Source organism: Neopsephotus bourkii, unplaced genomic scaffold, assembly GCF_033783945.1.
Source record: "Neopsephotus bourkii isolate Nb327-2 ecotype Australia unplaced genomic scaffold, CSIRO-AGI_Nbou_v1 NB_168, whole genome shotgun sequence".
In the NCBI taxonomy this organism is placed as follows: Eukaryota; Metazoa; Chordata; class Aves; order Psittaciformes; family Psittacidae; genus Neopsephotus; species Neopsephotus bourkii.
Genome location: NW_026900684.1, coordinates 6049784 through 6065524, shown reverse-complemented (window position 1 = coordinate 6065524; position 15741 = coordinate 6049784). Strand labels below are relative to the sequence as shown.

General features: G+C 42.0%; 1 protein-coding gene across 4 annotated transcripts in view; it reads right to left on the bottom strand.

Annotated features, from left to right (window-relative positions):
- Window positions 1–12775: 12775 nt before the first annotated feature.
- Window positions 12776–15741, bottom strand: part of DCTD (dCMP deaminase) — a 60018-nt gene continuing 57052 nt past the window's right edge. For all 4 annotated transcript variants that reach the window (XM_061372159.1, XM_061372148.1, XM_061372144.1 and 1 more), the window contains 2 exons: window positions 15156–15252; window positions 12776–13191 (listed from right to left, as the gene is read on the bottom strand). In XM_061372159.1, coding sequence (XP_061228143.1) covers window positions 13113–13191; window positions 15156–15252 — 176 coding nt within the window. In that variant the 3' untranslated portion in view covers window positions 12776–13112. The remainder of the gene's footprint in view (window positions 13192–15155; window positions 15253–15741) is intronic.

The following is a 15741-nucleotide window of genomic DNA, read 5'->3' as shown; positions in this document are numbered from 1 at the left end:
GTGTGATTTGATTAGATTGCAGACAGTAATGATGATCAAGACAACTCCCCTAATAAGGGTCTTGTCTACCAAATGGATCAAAACCCTATCAGCTCTAATGACTAGCATCAGTCCCTCCCCCCCTTTGTTTTCAGCAAGTGTCACAGTGCTTTCCACATTAGTCACTGAGGACATAATGACCACAATACAGAATTAATTAGCCATGTACAAGGTGACAATGTTCTATAAATTATTTTGATATTGTTTTGTTTGGAAATGGTTAATGTATATGACTATCATAACACTTTTATTGAGGTCTTGCTTAAAAGACCTAAGGGATGTAAGAGGAGAGCTAGCTCATACAGTTGGTGCATGTTTCTATCCTATAAGCATTCTTAGAAAGTGCCAGAGGAAAGGATTTGAGGATCTTGATTACCAAAATAAAACAAAACACAAAAAGGGAAGGGTGCTCTATGCATGTGTCCATACTGGGTTTGCATGGCAAGGTTTTGATATTGGAGGGGCTACAGGGACGGCTTTTGTGTGCAGCTGCTAGAAGCTTCCCCTGTGTCTGATGGAGCCAAAGCCAGCTTGCTCTAAGGTGGACCTGCTGCTGGCCAAGGCTGAGCTCACCAGTGATGGTGGTATTGCCTCCGGGATAATGTATTTAAAAAAGGCGGGGGGAAGGGAAGGGAAGGAAAGCTGTGCAGCAACAGTTGCTGGGAGAGGGGAGTGAGAACATGTGAGAGTAACAACACTGCAGACACCAACATCAGTGAAGCAGGAGGGGAGGAAGTGCTCCAAGCACTGGAGCAGATGTTACCCTGCACACCCCAGTGCAGACCACCGTGAGGCAGCTCTGCCTCTGCAGACCATGGAGGTTAATGGTGGAGCAGATCTCCACTTGCAGCCCGGAGGGGGACCCCACACCAGAGCAAGGGGATGCCTGTAGGGGGACCCCACACTGGAGCAGGCTTCTGGCAGGACCTGTGGCCCTGTGGAGAAAGGAGCCCAGGCTGGAGCAGGTTTGCTGGCAGGGCTTGTGAGCCTGCAGGCTTCCCACGCTGGAGCAGCCTGTTCCTGAAGGATGCACCCTGAGAAGGGACGTGCCCTGGAGCAGGTTGTGAAGAGCTGCAGCCTGGGGAAAGGACTCGCATTGGAGCAATGTGTGGGGGACTGTCTCCTGTGGGAGGGAGCAGGGGAAGAGTGTGAGGAGGCCTCCCATGAGGAGGATGGAGCAGCAGGGCCAACATGGGATAAACTGACCACAACCCCCATTCCCCATCCCCTTGCGCTTCCTGGGGGAAGGAGAGGATTCAGGAGTGAAGTTTGCCTGTGAAGAAGGGAGGGGTGAGGGGAAGGTGGATTTAAGATTTGGTTTTATTTCTCATTATTCTGCTCTAATTTGGTTGGTAATAAATTAAACTGATTTCCCCAAGTCAAGGCTGTTGTGCCTGTGATGGTAATTGGTGAGTGATCTCTCCCTGCCCTTATCTCCATCCATGAGCCTTTCATTCTATTTTCTCTCCCCTATCCAGCTGAGGAGGGCAGTGATAGAGCAGCTTTGGCGGGCACCTGGATTCCAGCCAGGGTCAATCCACCACAGTGTCCAAAGAATATTATAGGATTCTTTGTCAAGAAACTGCATGTCTTTATGGCAAGTTTCCCACTATTGTTATCCATCTGAGGTGTTATAATAACCTCTGCTTCACTGAAGCTTCCATCTGTAGTTTTCAACAGAAATAGGAGTCAGGAAGCCCAATTTAGGAAATTAATCTACACCTTCGCCTGTGCAGGACCACAGACTGGAGCACCATCCCACTTCAGAAGCTTGCATTAAATGTGCTGGCAGGAGGACAGAAAGCAAGTGCTCCTATCAGTGCAGGTAAATTCTAAAATTTGGAATAAAACTACTACAGAAAGAGCAGTCTTTTGAATACTGCACTGCTCTCATTTAAAAGCAGAGAGAAAGATGGGATTTTAGTGCATTATTGAGGGGGCACAGAGAGACAGCTTTCATGTGACACAGAAGACTACACTAATCACCAATGTCCAGCCCCTAGCAAGCAGTTCATCTCTCTCTCAATCTAGCTTTCAAACGAAAGGTGCCTGCTCTTTCTGAAGTTATTGGATTGTATCCTGGCAATAAAGTTAAATTACATGAGGAGTATCTAGAATATTTCATCACAAAATCAATGTGCATTATCTTAAATTTTGCTTTCTTCCTCATAACTTGCATACACACACACTGATCTATGGAAGTTTGTGTTCAGGAAGAACACAATTTCAAAAAGCTACTGCTGCCTCAAGGAAAATACTGAAATATATTCTAGGACAGAAATAATTCTATTTAGCAATCATTTTTCTTCCTCACCTCTTTGCTGTTTAAGAATATTTGCATGAAAATGGGAACTTTATTTCCCAAGAGTTCATCACTTGCTCCTGCTATGATATAATTTCCATGGATACCAATTGTATGTGATGTTGCAAGCACATGAGTAAAGGATAAGGAATAGGGAAGAGAGAAATCAGCTGCTTTATTCTTTGGCTATGCTTTTGGGGAACTCCGTAAACAAAACCTAAAGCTTTGTCTAATCGATTCATCACCCACACAACTTACCCAGGCAGTTCGTCTCCCTTCTGGGCCCTCTTGGCAAAACTATCCCCGCTTATTTACGTGTTCAGTCTTTCACATGTTACCTGCTAGTCAATGGGAACAAGACTCAGGGCTGTACAAGGTGACAGAGAGAAAAAGGCCATTTTAATTTGCAATTTTTAAGTTAAACTTTTAAACTTGCTAATTCAGAAATTTAAGTGCTAGATTAAAAAAAAGATTTAAAAAAAGAAACCCAACCTGGTAAGGTATCATTTTCAGTAAGAAGACTAGCAACAAAGAACTACAGCTATAATAAAAATCTATCCAAAGAAAACACCAGCTTTCAAAATGTATTTGTTTTATCAGTAGGTACAGCAATTTAATGCAGTGTGCCTGCACAGCTGCACAAGACTGAGTTACCTCACAGCCAGATGTGAATTTTGATACCTGTGTCTTTTTAAAAGTCATGTGAAGAATACGTTATCTTTGGTTTAAAGCCATCTCTAATAACAGGTTTTGGATGAACAAGTTTTCTCATTTTGTAACTGTACAAAAACTACTTTTCAGATAAGCTTGATCAGACTGTGACCCAGGGATTTCAATTTAGCTCAGACGAGAAATGCCCAGAAGCAAACAGCAGAGAGAACTGTGGCCTCCATTCATCCAGGGAACCCTGATGTGACGCACAGGCAAGTTCTTGCAATATTTTGATGTAACAGTAACATGTGTGACCTATAGAGATGCAGGAAGACAGTCGTAACTATAAAGCCCTCACCATTATCTGTGATCCCTTCTGTCCAGTATCTCAAAGGCAAGGTGGTATTTCACAGGGAAGGAAACACCCACAGTGAGATCAAGAAACGACCAGAGTCAAAGGCAGGGCTCAGAGCAGAGCTACAGAGAGAGGTGTCACAGGAGAGTACTTGCCACTGAAGAACAGTCCTGGTCCAAGGGAACATGGTGGTAAGGACCACCAGGAATGTCCTGGGTTCAGCAGTAGCAGTCATTTTTCTTCTTAGTAGCTGGTGCAGTGCTGTGTTTTGACTTTCAGCCTGGGAACAGCGCTGATAACACCGATGTTTTAGTCTGACCAAGGACTTTGTGAGCCTCATGCTCTGCCAGGGAGGAGGGGAAGCCGGGAGGAAGCAGAGACAGGACACCTGCCCCAAACTGACCAAAGAGGTATTCCATACCACAGCACATCATGTCCAGGATGTAACTGGGAGTTACCCAGAAGGGCTGGGACTGCAGGGTTGGAGGAGATATCGGGTCGGTGTTCAGTCTTGCGGGGTGGGGTGAGTTATCGGTCGGCTGGTGATGAGGTGTTGTATTCTCTTCCCTTGTCATTTCCTTTATCATTATTATAATTGGTAGCAGCAGTGATTTGTGTTATACCTGAGTTACTAAACTGTTCTTATCTCAACCCATGGGAGTTGCATTCTTTTCAATTCTCCTCTCCATCTCTCTGGGAGTAGGGGGAGGGCAAGAAGGGGGGGGAGTGAGTGAACGAGCTGCCTGACTGGGTTTTAAACCACAACAACCTTGCAGGCTCCTGCCTTGCCAGCCCATTCACTAGCTGAGAAGTGGATGTTAACCCTCAGCACAGTCAGAGGGAGAGCAGTTTAATGTTTTCACATCTTTCCTTCTGGTACAGAAGGTTCGATGCAAATACCGGGCTGCAGTGATAGAGACTGCTGCTGGTCAGGCCCAGGGCAGTCGAGTGCCCTGCAATTGTGTAAGTCTCCCAGAAACAAAGCCAAGGGATGCATATCCTGCATCACACAGGGGCAGGGCTTGAAGTATGCATTTGCTGCTCATTCTCTGCTTCTCAGTAGCCTCAACATTACCTCTGGGGTTGGTAGAAACTTCGCTTTTTAAAAAACCAACCCTCTGCTCATGTGTCAAGTCTCATTGCCTGACATCAAGGAGATGTCCTTAAACACAACTCTTGGCTCTTTTGAGAGGCTCCTCTTTTCAGATGTTGATCTCCTAAGCTCCTCTCCACAGCCCATCTCCCCTGCTGCAGCCTTCAACAGATTTTTTCAAATCAGAACAGACAACCCATAGAGCCTGACATGCTTTTTGCAGTGCTCGCTGCTCACATCTGAATGTTAGTACCCAATCTGCCTGCATTCCTGGGCAGCACTGCAGAGGAGAGTGGGGACAAGAGGTGTCTGCTACATGGGTATAGGTGTGTGCCTTGGAAAGGACTCTTTCTGAGGTCAGTAAAGATGACATGGGTGAAGAAACCCGTGAACATTACTGCCAGGTATTTGTAAGTACTAAGAGCAGATATCTATGGGAGGAAAAATAAAAGTGAAACAAGGCAAAAGTCCCCCAGCTATTATCAGAACCTGCCCTTTCTTTTGGAGGTTTTTCCTTAGGAAGAAAACACATTTGGGTGCGTGAACGCAAGACTTGGTCTGTCTTGAATGCCAAATTGTCAGAAACAGAATTCATCTTACTGGATGTTCCTTACCTGAGGTGAAGTCAGTCAGTTCTGCACACCCAGTGCTGGTAGTTATGTCTTAACCTTAAAAAGTGGTCAAAACTAAACAAATATGTGAAGCACCAATGCCACACAGGTATTTCTGCTTTTACAAGGACTTATCCATTAGAGAAGACTGTGACCTGAAACAGTTCTCCTCTGTTCTTCCTCAGTCCATTCTGCATCACCCCACACACACCCGTGGGATATGTAAAAAAATACCTTAGTTGTTGCATCAGTCTGAGCTAAAAGTGCATTTAAAATCAATCCAGGAAATGCGTAGCCCCCACTCGAGGGCAGAATCTCAAACTAGAATATTTATTACTGAGCTGTAAAGCTGTGTTTTTGCAGACTTTGTCAGGAAGGCATTATTTGAATGCCAATAGGGACATCAGGCTCCATCCCTTTATAGACCTCAGGTCAGGAAAGGATGTGAGCACATCGCCAGCCCTAGTCCCACTGACTTAAAGGATATTTAAGCACATATTTTACATTCTGTCATGAGCAGGAAATATGTAGTACTGTAGTCACCCTAGCTGCAAGGGGAATACACACACTTACTCATACAAGCTACCTAGCTCACTGCAAAGGATGGTTACAGCTTTTCTTGCACTCTAAGCTATGATCAACAGAAAATAAAGGAACTGGCCAGAAGTGAACAATGGGCTCAGATTATTAAGGTTTTTATTCAAACCAAATGTATGAAGGTACAATTTTATTATGCCTCACAGCTGACATCAGTGACCTTTCTGCAGGCTTACGTCAGTCCTAGGGCTTCTAGGATCCCAAAAGCCCAACCTCAGGGACATGCATCCTGCTGGGCACTGACCTGGCTCACCTGTGCCCATGCATCAGCATTTCCAAACAGGGATGTGAGCCAGCACGAGCAATGAGGGGAAGAGCAGCAGAGACATCCTGTTTCCAAAGCCATCCTACCTGAACCAAGCCATGGTGTCACCCCAGAAGGTGACAAGTGTCCACTTCTGTGACATATGGAGACGGTCACCATGGCTCCCACATTTCCCCGCACAATGAGACTCTGGGGAGGTGACTGTAGTGTTTCAAGACCCTGTACTTCAGGAAGGGGGAGTAGTAGGAGAAAAGACTCACAGGCTCTGCCAGGTCAGCGATGACCCATGCTGCTTCTGTCATGATTGTGCCACTTCTGCCATGCAGCCCTCTCTTGCTCACATCTCTACAAATCCCTGTAGGAAAAGAGGCTGTGGAGGAGATGATGGGGACTGCAAGAAGAGACAATAAGAGGATGCAAGGCTCTTTTCCTCCCCGTTTCCAGATAGCTTCTTTTGGCCTTGCAGGGCATGACAGGTAACAGACCTTTTGTGCAAACATGCACGTCCTTTTCTCTCTTCCTTTCAGGATCAGACATCAACATCCCATCACAAATTTGTTTTGCTGTCAAGGGCTTTCTCATCTCCCCTGCCCCTTTCCTCAGGGCAAGTCTCCAAGCACCAGCCAACACTCTTTAAGGTGTTTCCACACCTAACTAGCTTCTGAGTTTTCTCCTCTGAAAGGTAGATAAGCAATGTTAACAGCAACGAGTAGATTCATATAGACAAAGGCATTGATGATATGGCTGTTTCTTAAAGTGTAATGTTCCCAGTTGTAACAGACATATTTCTTCCCCATAAGATTTAAAACTAGAAAGAATAAATAGGATACCCATATCCAATATAATTAGGTGCAGTCACCCTTGAGAAAAAGAATACATGGAATACAAAATCCTGGCATCTGAATGTGAAGCTCTTTAGCAAAACTTGTCAGTACTTCGAGAAATAAACATGAAAACTGCACCACAAAAAGCCAGATGCCTTATTATTGGTATCTTTAATAACAGTACAAATATTAAAGCGCCATATTGTTTACAACACAAAATTAAAACTTTAATTTTAATTAGTCCTGTTTACCCAGCAACATTCTGATTAGCAGTCAGACTTGATTGAACAGTGGAAAGAAAGAACTCCGCTCACAAGATATGTCACATAAAAGACTTCAGCACGAGTCAACAAGCAGCAACAGCAGAGTTATAGAGCCAAGTAAAGAAGGTACCCAAGTGTCTGGCAAACCAAGACACAACTTACACCACTGAAGTGGTGATTTGAATATGTTTCATTTTCTCTCCTTTGGTTCAGGGAGCCATTCGGAATATTTGCATGGCAGAACTGAAATACACATTAGCTTGAAACAATGAAGGAATAGGGAGGTAGAGAGCCTGGAGTAAGAAATCCCAGGAAACCGTAGGCAATTGCTTCTTTATTATGCATATTCTGCTGCCGGAGCACATTATTCTCATTGTCCTTAGGGCACTGTTTGTTAAGAGCACAGTAAATAATGCCAGCAACTAAAAACCCAGCACATGGAGCTTGATTATTCTTTCCCTCAAACTTGAATAAGAAGTAGTGCCCTGACAGAGGGCAGATTTTCCCCCATGAACCTTGAAGCACATGAGACAGAAGTAGCAGCTTCCCATTCCAACCTACTCCTTAATTCCTCAAAGAAGAAAAAAAAAAGGAAAAAGACCAGGTAGAGACACAAGGCAAATCACTGTAACTCACGTACCCTGTCACATACAGATCCATTTTAAGTGTTGCCCTTCTGCTGCACAGTCCGCAGAAAGATGGTGCCCTTCTTATTCATTATTGGGAGTGACAGGCAGCAGCCCTCCCACCACAATTATCTGGTGGTGCCTCGCAGGCATAGAGCTGCTCAAGGCGCCTTCTTCATGGGATACCTCCTCAGCAGGGAAGGGGTTCAAAGCCCAGCCGCATGAATGCCTTTGAAGCATTCAGATGACATAAATCCGCTGCTCCTGAGGATGAGCAGTGATGGGAAGCAAGCTGCTGCGATTAAGCTCCTGTTCCAGCAAAAAAAATAATAAAGTCAACTGCTGCACACTCTTCCATAGCTTGATGAACCACATGCTTCATTAGAGCTTTCACTGCTGTTTAACTGAGCTGTAAATGCCAGGAAGATGCTGGGTTTCTTAAAAGAGGCAGAAGCAGCTCACAAATGCTCTTCTATTCTCCCCCCCTCATTTCCTTCAAGCCAGAGAAAGTAAACAGATGAGTGAAGTGTAAAAGGAATAGAACGTGGATTCAAAGATTTTATATAGGGTTTCTTAGACAGTCAGTCCTGTTCAACGTTTTTCCACCATGTGCCTTTCAGTAGTTTCCAAGGCTGGGAACATAGAGCAGATGCAGACCAAGCACTTGAAACACGGTTTACCCCTCTGTTCTCAAAACAGAGTTTTACATTAGCTAAACCTGGATTTTAAAGGGAAGAAACAGAGAAACCTGGTAGAAGAGACTTTAGTGGTACAGATCCTTTGAGCCATCACCACTGAAGAGAGAGAGTTGGTATCGACCGCTTTTGGTCCTGTATTATATAAATGCTTTTCTTACCTACAACTGAGAAGAAACAGCACACATAAATGGCTTTTCAGCTGCAGTCACTTCTGTCCTTCACCCTCAAGTGCCCCCAGTGCGGCAGAAACAAGACAACCCTGTTGAATTACTGCTCTCTCAAGAGCCTCACACCACTCAACAACTCCCAAAGCCCCAGCCACACCTCATAAACTTATCCCAGGCCCCCGGGTGAGACTCAGCCCTTTGTGACTGGCTGCTTCAGGGCAATTAGGTGAGGTGCTTTGTCCCACCTCACTTGCATGAAGACTCCCATCTTCAGAGAGAAAGGCCAAGAGAGGCAAGTCAGAACTTCTGTTTATTTTGCTTATTCTCAACAGCATAAAATCCCTGTGAGATTCGCTTTGGTAGCTGATGAACTACTGCAGCCTCTGAAGTTACATACACAGGGCTTTCAGGCTGAGTGATGCACCAGAAGTTTTTATTGCCAACGTTATCGTAGGCTATTTTGGAAATCAGAACAATTGTACTGGTCACAGTATACTTTTTGTTATCTTTGTGAAAATATTCCTAATATACAAAGCAATAAAATGCTTGGTGAGTGATCAGGGCTTCAAAGATGGAGATTACTCTCTCATTCAATATTCCAGCCTGTGAAACCACCCTTTCTTAAATGAAATTTATGTAAATAAGATTGCTGGTTCCTTGGGCTCTTCAACAGGGGAATGAATATTTAGAAGAAAAATCTAGATGATGGCAGGATTTAGATTTAACCGTTAAGAGTTATATTGAGCTGGATGGAATCTCAGCATTTTATTTGAATGTGATTTCTTCCTCCAGTTAATGCTCCTGAAGTAAATACCAAAGTGCTCCCCAGGGTCTCCTGTCAGCTTCCTATACTGTTTTTTTAAGCAATTCCTAACAAAGCCTCAGCCTGCAGTTCCCCCATGAGGCTGGAGGGGTTCTTCACCATGGGAGTGGTGCTCTGGCCACCATGGGGCCTGTGAAGTTTCACATTAATGAGCCATCAGGCTCAAAGAGTCAGTGGTTCAAAGTCCAGCTATATAAATAGCTGGAGGAACGGGTTCATGGAAACATGCTTAAGTCCTGCACCAGATACAGAACAACCTCCTGCTGGCTGGGTTCCCACCGGATGGAAGGTAACTTGGAAGAAAAGGACACAAATCCAGGTGGACAAGAGACAGAGTTCCCTTGCAACACAGAAGGCTATCCACATACCAGGCTCTACTAGAAATTGTCTATCTGGGAAGTGAGCAGAAGTGAATATTCGTGCTCCTCTACTCTGTTTGTGTAAGACCACATCTAAAGCAGTGTCATCTTTGGACTCCTCAGTACACATCAGACAGTGAGGGTACATTAAGATGGTGGGAGGATGGAGCACATGATGCATTGAGAAACGATGAGAGCGCAGCATTTATTCAGCTTGGAGGCTAAGGATGAGGGGAATCTAACCGCTGACTTCAGCTACCTAATGGGTGGTGTCGTGGTTTAAGGCCAGCTGTAAAACAGAACCATGCAGTCTCTGTCTCACTTCCCCCCTTGTCCTCCCTGCTCCCGGAGGGACGGGGAGGAGAATTGAAAGAATGTAACTCCCACGGGTTGAGATAAGAACAGTAACTAAGGTGTAACACAAACCACTGCTGCTACCACCAATTATAATAATGATAAGGGAAATAACAAGGGAAGAGACTACAACTGCTCACCATGCACCGACCGATACCCAGCCCAACCAAGCACTGATCTAGCCCTTTCGTGTAACTGCCCCCAGTTTACATACTGGGCATGACGTGCTGTGGTACGGAATACCTCTTGGCTAGTTTGGGTCAGGTGTCCTGTCTCTGCTTCTTCCCGGCTTCCCCTCCTCCCTGGCACAGCATGACACTCACAAAGTCCTTGGTCAGACTAAACATGACTGAGCAGCAACTAAAAACATCGGTGCTATCAGCGCTGTTCCCAGGCTGAAAGTCAAAAACACAGCACTGCACCAGCTACTGAGAAGGAGAAAAATGACTGCTACTGCTGAACCCAGGACAGGTGGCTATAGAGAAGACAGACAGGCTTGCAGACGGAAGGATGAGAGGCAACAGACATAAGCTGTAGCACTGCAAATTCTGACTGAAGAAAAAAGTAAGACACAGTGAGCGTGTCAGTGAATGGGAATGGATGACCAGAAAGGCTGCAGAACTGCTGTTCTTGTACATACTCACCTAGACAGTGCCTGAGCAACTGGATGTAACTTCCAAGCCAACAGTCCTTTCAACAAGGGGGAAGACTAAATGCCCTCTAGAAGTTCTTCCAGGCCAGTAGTTGTATTAAACTTGAACTGGAGTTTCAGGAGCATAAACACAGTTTATTATATTTACTTTGTTTCCTCTAGTAATTATTCTGTATTTGGAAGTTAAAGCACTACCTCCTGAACTATTAAGCCAGAAGCATTTCTGGGAATGTACATGAAGTAAGCGTCAAACCTTCTTTAAGATTTGCTCCAAAACATTAATCTTGAGCTAAGCATACATTACCTCCAGAGCTGTAGATGTGCTTTTTCCTTTTCATAAAGTTGCCTTGGAAATCAGAGAGCCCAATTACTAGTGTGAGTCAACTGACAATTGCTCTGAAAGCCTGTATATGTGGCTCTATCAGATCAAAAACTGATCGGAGGAAACATATCACAAATCCTATCATTTTCTCATTGCACTCTTCTGTTACGCAAACAGGAAAGTCCTGGGGGAGGGGAAAAAGAAGAGTCATTAGGAAAAGTAGTACATTCCTAGTAATACCAGGACATTGGTTCAAAAAACTCCTGAGTTCTTATACATATTATACATTCCCATTATCCAAGGCTTGACATAAAAGTACTCAAAAGTAACCAGAATCACAATGCATGTATCTTTTAAGTCTGAACTTGTATCAGCAATCATCTATGAAGAAAACAGCAATGTTCCTGCCAAACCCAGTAATTTTGCTTCTTCTGTGCCCTCTGTCCCATTGTCAGACCAGTAGAACTCAAAATGCTTCTACTACTTATTAATTCAGGCCAAAGAAAAAGATGCGCATAAGCTGTTTTAGTGACAATTTATGAAAGTAATTTTCAGGTTTCACCCTCCCCCTCCACATATGTGCAAATTTCTTCTTCTGGCAGTAAGCCACAGCATGACTTTGAGGTGGAAAACAGTTGCAAGAAAAGAGAGGAAGTCAGAAATTACTTTATAAATGGACACATAATATGTTGCGGTGCTCCCTTTAGTAGCCAAATGGTTCATGAACACTTCACTTTATGTAATATCACAATGCACAAAATATGCTTTGCATATGATTGCAAAAACAGCAGCAATCTGGAGCCAAGCACATGGCTTAATATTATAATAATGAGTCTACTTCAATGTAGTGGATTTTAATAAGACTTTAATAATATTGGTATGAAGCCAAATTACATAATGTCCCAAAATATGAAACAAAGCTTTTCTAGAAAAAAATAAAAGCTCACTGAAGTATAACCACATTTAAAATCAACCTGCCCACCCTCTCCCCAAGAAAACCCCATAAAAAACCAAAACAAGAAAAAACCCCAAACACCAGTGTTATCCAAACAAAGCCATTAGGAATATTTAATTTGAAAAGAATCAAATCAGAGAAAAGGAACTCAAATCTATTCCCAGATCTCAAGACAAAATTAAAAAGGATACTATTTTAGGCAGCATTTATGAAAATGAAGGTACTACACCAGCACTGGGAAACAAGCTAACACCATAATTACCTCTTTTGGCGTGAATGTGGACATGGGCTGACTATCTCCAATTTCTCTCAAAGGACGAAAAATTATTTAGTTACCTTACAGGTTGATTTTAAGACTGAGCTATGTTGGGATTATCTAGAGACATCTTAGACCAATAAAATTATTTCCTTCTACACATGAAAACCAACTCCAAGTAAGAGTCCCAAACATACAGAGACAAATAATTTACCCCCTGCACTCCCTCCAGTTCTGGAGTCTTGGGGAAAACATGGACCTGAAAGCACCTGTGAAAGTTGGTCCAGTACGGACCATTCCCAGAACTCCCTCTCTCATCCCTCCCCATGTACGACATGTTAGACAGCAATTAAAAGAAAAATGAGGATTTGTTAGATAACATGTGCAGAATATCACACATTATTACGGCTGTATCACCTTTTAAATATTAGTGTTATGCTAGTTGGAAGATTAGCATTTGCATGGATAACATTTTTTGTCCTTTATTAGGATCAAGGATTTAGATCCCTATATCCAACAGAGAGATCAACATATTATTAGTGTATTCCAATGCACTAGCTGTTAAACTGAGTCTAAATCAGTGCTGACAGCCTATGAGAGCATGTGGTGATGCATACAGCAAGAATCTGAACAGTTTTCTTTACATACATTATATTGTCTCATCAACATGTCTCTAGTCTTTTTAAGCAGTTTTGATAACGGCATTAAAAAAATTTAAATAGATTTAGATTTCACGTGACAATATGAAGTGATGAGGACATTTAATGCCTTGGATTTCTTAGAAGTCTACTTTAGCTACAGAAGCCATTAAAAAGTTGCAAGTGACTTCAAGATGAAAAGCATTAGCAGCTTTTTGGAAAAGGATAATCACACTCTTCTTGAGACTTAATGAGACTTAATTCATAGAAGCTTTTGATTTGGTCTGCTGTTAATTGAATCAAAGTCGATGATGATCTTGTTACACTTTGGCTTGAATTCCCTAAAATAAAGAAAAATACAGATATTAGTTAGTGAGTAGTTAAAACATTTTGTTTGCTTTAGCTCCAGCTAAATTTTTGAAGGAATAAAAAAAAACCCCCTCCTTGGACTCACATAGTTTTCATCTCTATGGGAGCCAATTATAGTGCACCACACTGAGAGAAACCTGGACAAGAAAAACTAAGACAAAAAAGACACATGGGGTGGGTTAGCCTGTATATTCTTTGGCTATTGGAGTTCACAAATTACCTAGGAGTCAAAGGACTTTTAACAACTTAGCTGCAGGTGGTGGCATCATGTTACCCAGGCTGGGATTTTTGTTCATATAGATTTATGTTTCAAATATTTTTAATACATATTTACAGATACAGCTACACATAAGTATCTACAAAAACATAATACTATACTGTATGTACATTACATGTACACATATATGTATGTATATATATAATCTATATATATACACATATGTACATATCAAAGATATTTGGAATATATTTTGGTAATATTTTGATCACTTTTTTCCTGCCAAGTTTTCAAAGAACACTTTCAACCTTCATCTCAGTATGTTATATTATTTTTTGAGCTAAGGGAATATATCACATGATGCGTCATACTGGGGAAAAACCAAAGTAGTTAAGAGGGAATCATTTAAAAACTGTAACTTTAGAACTGTAAAATTAATACTGCCACAAAATGTTTCCTTTTATTATCATTAGAGCATCTGCTACAGCAATTAGCAAAGAAGGTATTTGGGGACCAAGCATATATTTTCCAGTCTACCAGTAAACAAAGGATTATGCAAATAGTGTGGATTTAGTGCCTAATTAAGCTCTGCAGTTCAGTTCAAGAGATTCATTAAGTACCACCTACATCCTTAACAATCGATACAAGAATGAATAACAGTCAACACAGAAAAGCACATGCTGCTGACCATTGTAAAGGCTTTGTCCAGAATAGCAATCTGAAATGCAAGAAACACTCTCACCCTAGAGAAGTTACAAGATTAGGTTTGCAAGAGAATTATTTATGCTTTTTTAGTCAAAATAATCTTAGGTAGGAAATACACTGAAGGACTAAAACTAAATTTCAAGTACTGCTGTATTTTTTCATGGACATTTCTTAGCCCAGTAGGCACCTTTCATCCTCAAATTCTATCTGTCAGGATTGTTATGTTTGCAAATTTTTCCAGGTCTTTATATTACTACTGTAGAACTTCTTTAGAGTTGCGAAGCCTTCCTCACTGCATAATTAGCCTCACCCACAGCATGTTTTTGCCATCAAACTAGCTGTTGAACAGATTGTCTTTAGGTATCTCTGTCAATGTCTTTAAAACCCCCACTCTTCAAACATTTTTCAGTTTGCCATTACTTTAAGGCAAATATTTCAAGTTCTACCCTTTGCTCACAAGAAGAGCTGACCAAAGAAGACTGGACAGCTCTAGGCACTGAGAATTAATTATGGGTGGCTGGAATGACATCTTCCCAAACTGACTGCAACAAAAATATATTAAAGTTTCAAAAAGGATCAAGTAATCCACAAACAAAAATCAACTGGTCGTTTCAGTCCAACTTGTATGATCAGTGGATAATTCAGGTTGTAAAGGACTTCAGGAGATCATCTCTTCTAACCTCCTACTCAAAGCAGCAATGACTCTCCTGAGTACAGTGTAACCACCACAACTGCAATTTCACTTGCAGTGCAGGAATTAAATGAGTATTCCAAATGGACTATTTTCTCATACAAATGTTATGAAACTAAAATTTAACCATACAGAAGGCAAAAAGAATGGTGCAAGTTTGTCAACCCAGTATCTTTTGCAGGCATAGACAGCAAGCCATCTATGGATACTACCAAAGAATAAAATGCTGCACAATGCAAAGGAAAACTTTTGCCCTAAAGTTGTTCTCTTTCACACACCACTTTCTTCCTTTCCAGAATAAAGTTAATCCAAGGTTCTCTTACCTGTATATAACACCTGCTAAATCAAACATCCGCCGTGCAGCTGTCATTTCCATAGTGTCATGATATTTGTCAGACATAAAAATAACTTCCTTTATGCCTAAAACGGTCATATAAAAAAAAGCTTAGAAATGCACTGATGAAAAAAAAAAGAAATAGAGTAATATCTGGTGCACAATATCAGAAGAGGCAGCATTCAGCCACATGCTCTAGAGCTCTTTGGCACACCTCTACTTCCCAAAATACTATAACTTGTACTTGAGAATAAGGCTATGTAAGGTAGAGCTATTTTGGAAGACAATTCTTTCAAAAATGTTGGAAAATGTTTTTCTCTGCTTTCCCTTGATTTTAACTCAGGAAACCAGAATGAAAACCTCATAGGCAAAACCACTAGACAGACTAGAAATTGAGCATTTTTGCAAAAGTAATTGAAAACTTATCTACCTCTCTAATAGTGATAAAATTCCCCACAAAGAATTTAAACTCCTAATCCTATTCCCCTTCTGAATGCAGAGCTATAAACCAATGCCTTTCTCCTTTTGTTCTGTTTTATAAATAGTTCCCAATCCCAGGTTCAAATCACAGAAAT